Genomic DNA, 3,696 nt, shown 5'->3' with positions numbered 1-3,696 from the left:
AACTCTTGGGCTGACCAGGGAGCTTTCAAGGATGTAGAAATCGGGAAGCAAGTGGAAGTTCTTTGATGTCCGATGTCTTTATCAAATAGAATAGGGTCATCGTCAGCATTGTCATGATCGACGTATTTTGGGGGGAGTTCTTCGACTTTATTGTCATTGGTAGTAACCTCTTCTGATTGCTTTGTTTCTCCCTTCTTCGTACTTTTCTTTTCTGCACCTGTCAACATTTCAAGTTTATGTGGGATGGTGAAGTGCAAGCGATTTAACTGCAAATTGCGAAATCTAAAGCTGGCCAATTGCAACTTTGACAAAATCTCCAAGGCGATCAGTTTGTTTTTATCTACCGGTAGGTCGATCGTCAGTAAAGCTAACCTGTCATATTCGACATATTGGCCCTGCATCAAAAGTGCAATACAGCTGATATACGTCATTGTTATTACTAATTGTTCCATATCCATATTTTCTTTCTGGAGCCTTCGAAGGCACATTGTTAACCAAGGAAGAATCTTTGGGGTTTTCTTAATCTTACTTGGGTATATTAGCCCCCGTTTTTCCAATTCACCTCTTACTAAATCTGATATTGTGACAAGTGTGTTTTCTGTGATATCTGTAGAACGTTTGTCATATACAACCGTCCAGAATTTATCATTAAATGACCAAGTCAGTGTCATATTCCCATGCCTGTCATATGTTGTAACAGCTGGAAAATGTTTAAGGTCAAGTTCAAGAATACCAGCTTTTATGACTTCTGCCACTGATATATTACTTTTATCCAAGAGCAGGTACAAGCTGGGGAAAACCATTTGGGAATTTGTTCTTCTGTTTGTTGTTAACAGTTTGACCAGCGATCTAATTGTTACAGCACCGACTGTCTTAAATGTTGTCTTGCAAGATTTTATCTCTCGTAGGAAATCTTCAAAAAGAACGTAACTGGCAGCCTTGCCAGTTTCGTGCAGGTCATGTAGTAAGGCAACAACCAAATGTCGACCAATGACTCCATAGCTGCCATCCAAGTGATCGTGCAATCCCACTGACCGTTTTATCATCTTAGATATGACCTCAGATGTTGTCCATATTTCTTGTGGGGGAATGCTATATTCGTTTTGCATACAGGTTGAGTACACTTCTAAAGATAGAAATCCATAGTGGTCAGTTGAACTTCTACTGGGACCAAGAGCTCCTGGTCCTAGATTGATAGAGTAAGATGTACTCCTTCCACAAAGTGGCTTTCCCCACAAAAGTTTTTCGGAGGCTAGTTCCAACTGATAGGATTGCCAGGTGGCACGCACATTTCCTGTTTTTTTATACTCGTTCAATAATTCTTTAAGTTCCTTGCAAATCCATAAACCCAAATGTCGAATGCATGTTAGAATATGCAAAGGAAAAGGCACCAACAGAGGTACAGTTTCTAAAAGTACTTCTAGATTGGTTAAATTAATAAAATCCATAGCATTTATATGGTCAGCAACTGAATCCTGCGAAACAACAAATTCAATCCTACATGTACTTCTCCTTAGTAATGTCCAGTTGCTTTGCAATGTAGATATATAATGATCAGCGTCGCGTAGGAATGCCTCTGCTGTCGATCGTGGGAAACACATACCTCCAACAATGCAACCCGACACTGGATGATATCGACAATTGGGTTGACGATGTGGAATGTCAGCGTAAAGTTGAACAAACTGCACCTCGTGTGGAAAACGACAAATCGTCCGCAAACAAGTTTTTATATCCATTGGTCTTCCATCTAGATTGCTCTGATAGTTGGCACAGTCTTTGAATGATAAGCATGTACAAAGTGTTCCTCTGTGGCCGATGATTTGTTGCAATCCCGCAGTAGACCAAAGAAGATCAACTTCTTCAGAGTCTGACAGTATGTTTGCAGCAACATGGATAGTTGTACGCAATGTAAATTGGGTATTAAAATCTGACAATGATAATCCACAGGTCATTTTTTCACCAAAGCGGAAGCAAAATATGATTGGTCTCAAAAGTCCAGTTTGGGTCAGTTGGTTTAAAGATGCTTGCAAAGCATCGAGTATTGCATAACAATCGTCAGGTAAAATGAACATTTTTCGAACGTCATTTATGTCATTCTTTTCGAGAGTTCTTCTAGCCTCTCCACGCAAAGCAAGAGCCATTAGTGTATTTTTAAAATTCTCTCTCAGCTGAAGAAATGTGGCGAGGGCTTGTTGTCTCACTTGCTGAATGGATAATGCAACTGAATGCATCTGGTGCATAGGAATTAAAGCTATCCAACATTCCCACCCTCTTTCATAAAATAGCTGGAACCCTAAGCTGTTTGAGAAGGTCATAAGTTCGCTTTTACTGTATTCTGTTAATCTGACGTGCTTTTTCAAAAAGCCTCTAACGTTCCGTAGACTTGCATTATCATTTGGAAACAGTGTGATATGTCTCACGGGCATTCTTATTGCGGCCAAAGATTTAAACTCCACAACGCATCCATCAATGTCAAAGGAATATCTCAACCATACTTCTCTTTCTACTTCATCGACTGTCAGACATCTTCCAAAAATCCGATCATCCCTTCTTAAAAAGAGTTGTGGTGTTTCAGATACAGAATTGTACGCCTTGGCTAGGTTGAAATTCTCCAACACCGTTTCAGAAAAAGTTTGTTCCGTATCTTCCATATCCATCTAAAATTTTTAAAAAATATGACGTGTTTAGACACTCGTAATGAGAAAAGCTTTTTTTTTTTTATAATATCTAATTTTCAACTTAGATGATGATAAGAAATAATTACCCGGCATTATATCTCAATTAATTAATTTTTTAACAAAAATATATATTAAACTCTATTCTCAAAGATCAACCTTGGGTTAAACCCGAGTATAGTCTAGGGTATATTCCGGGGTAAACCTAAATATAACTCGGCCTTTACCATGGTTTAATCCAGGGTAAACCCGGGTAAAACCCAGGGTATACGCTGGGTTTAACCAAGAGTATGCCCGGGTTTAACACAGATTAAACGCGGGTTTAACCTAGAGTATACCCAGGTTTAACCCAGGGTATACCCGGGTTTAACCCAGGGTATACCCGGGTTTAACCCAGGGTATACCCGGGGTAAACCCAGGGTATACCCGGGTTAAACCCGGGATAAACTCAGGGTATACCTGGGTTAAACCCAGGATATACCCGGGTTTAACCCAGGGTATACCCTGGGTACACCAAGGGTATACCCGGGGTAAACCCAGGGTATACCCGGGGTATACCCAGGGTATACCCTAGTTGATCCCAGTGTATACACGGGTTCAACACAGAGTAAAACAATGTTAGACCTTAAGTTTAATGAGCCAAAGTTTTAAACGTAATTATCTTAATTAAGTATATCAAAAAGTTTCATTAATATCAATCATTCACTACATTTGATGAATATCTTGCTACAATTGAAATTTAATTGTAAACTATAGATCAATTCAATAGTCTATCAATTACTACCAGGAATAACTACTATGTTTATAAAATTTCATATCTATTGCTACTTAACATTAGAATGCAGGATAATGAGCAATTAAATAATGATATTAAAAAAAGCAGTTACCTTTAACAAGTGAAAAACCCATATAATCCAACAAAGTCACAATCAAAAGAATGATAAAACACCAAATCATCAGATATTTATAGAAAGAAATGATTGACAGTCACGAGGATTAATAGGCGGAGTCCCGCATTCCC

At 38.7% G+C, this 3,696-nt stretch overlaps 1 protein-coding gene across 1 annotated transcript in view; it reads right to left on the bottom strand.

The window, feature by feature from the left end:
- LOC128170011 (uncharacterized) overlaps positions 1 to 2,774 on the bottom strand; it is a 2,919-nt gene extending 145 nt beyond the window's left edge. The window contains exon 1 of the mRNA XM_052836004.1: positions 1 to 2,774. This exon is cut by the window's left edge and continues 145 nt beyond it. Within this exon, the coding sequence (XP_052691964.1) occupies positions 1 to 2,657 (2,657 nt within the window). The 5' untranslated portion in view covers positions 2,658 to 2,774.
- Positions 2,775 to 3,696: the final 922 nt, after the last annotated feature.

The sequence above is a fragment of the Crassostrea angulata genome, unplaced genomic scaffold, assembly GCF_025612915.1.
Source record: "Crassostrea angulata isolate pt1a10 unplaced genomic scaffold, ASM2561291v2 HiC_scaffold_278, whole genome shotgun sequence".
Taxonomy (NCBI): domain Eukaryota; kingdom Metazoa; phylum Mollusca; class Bivalvia; order Ostreida; family Ostreidae; genus Magallana; species Magallana angulata.
This window is presented reverse-complemented; position numbering and strand designations above follow the sequence as displayed.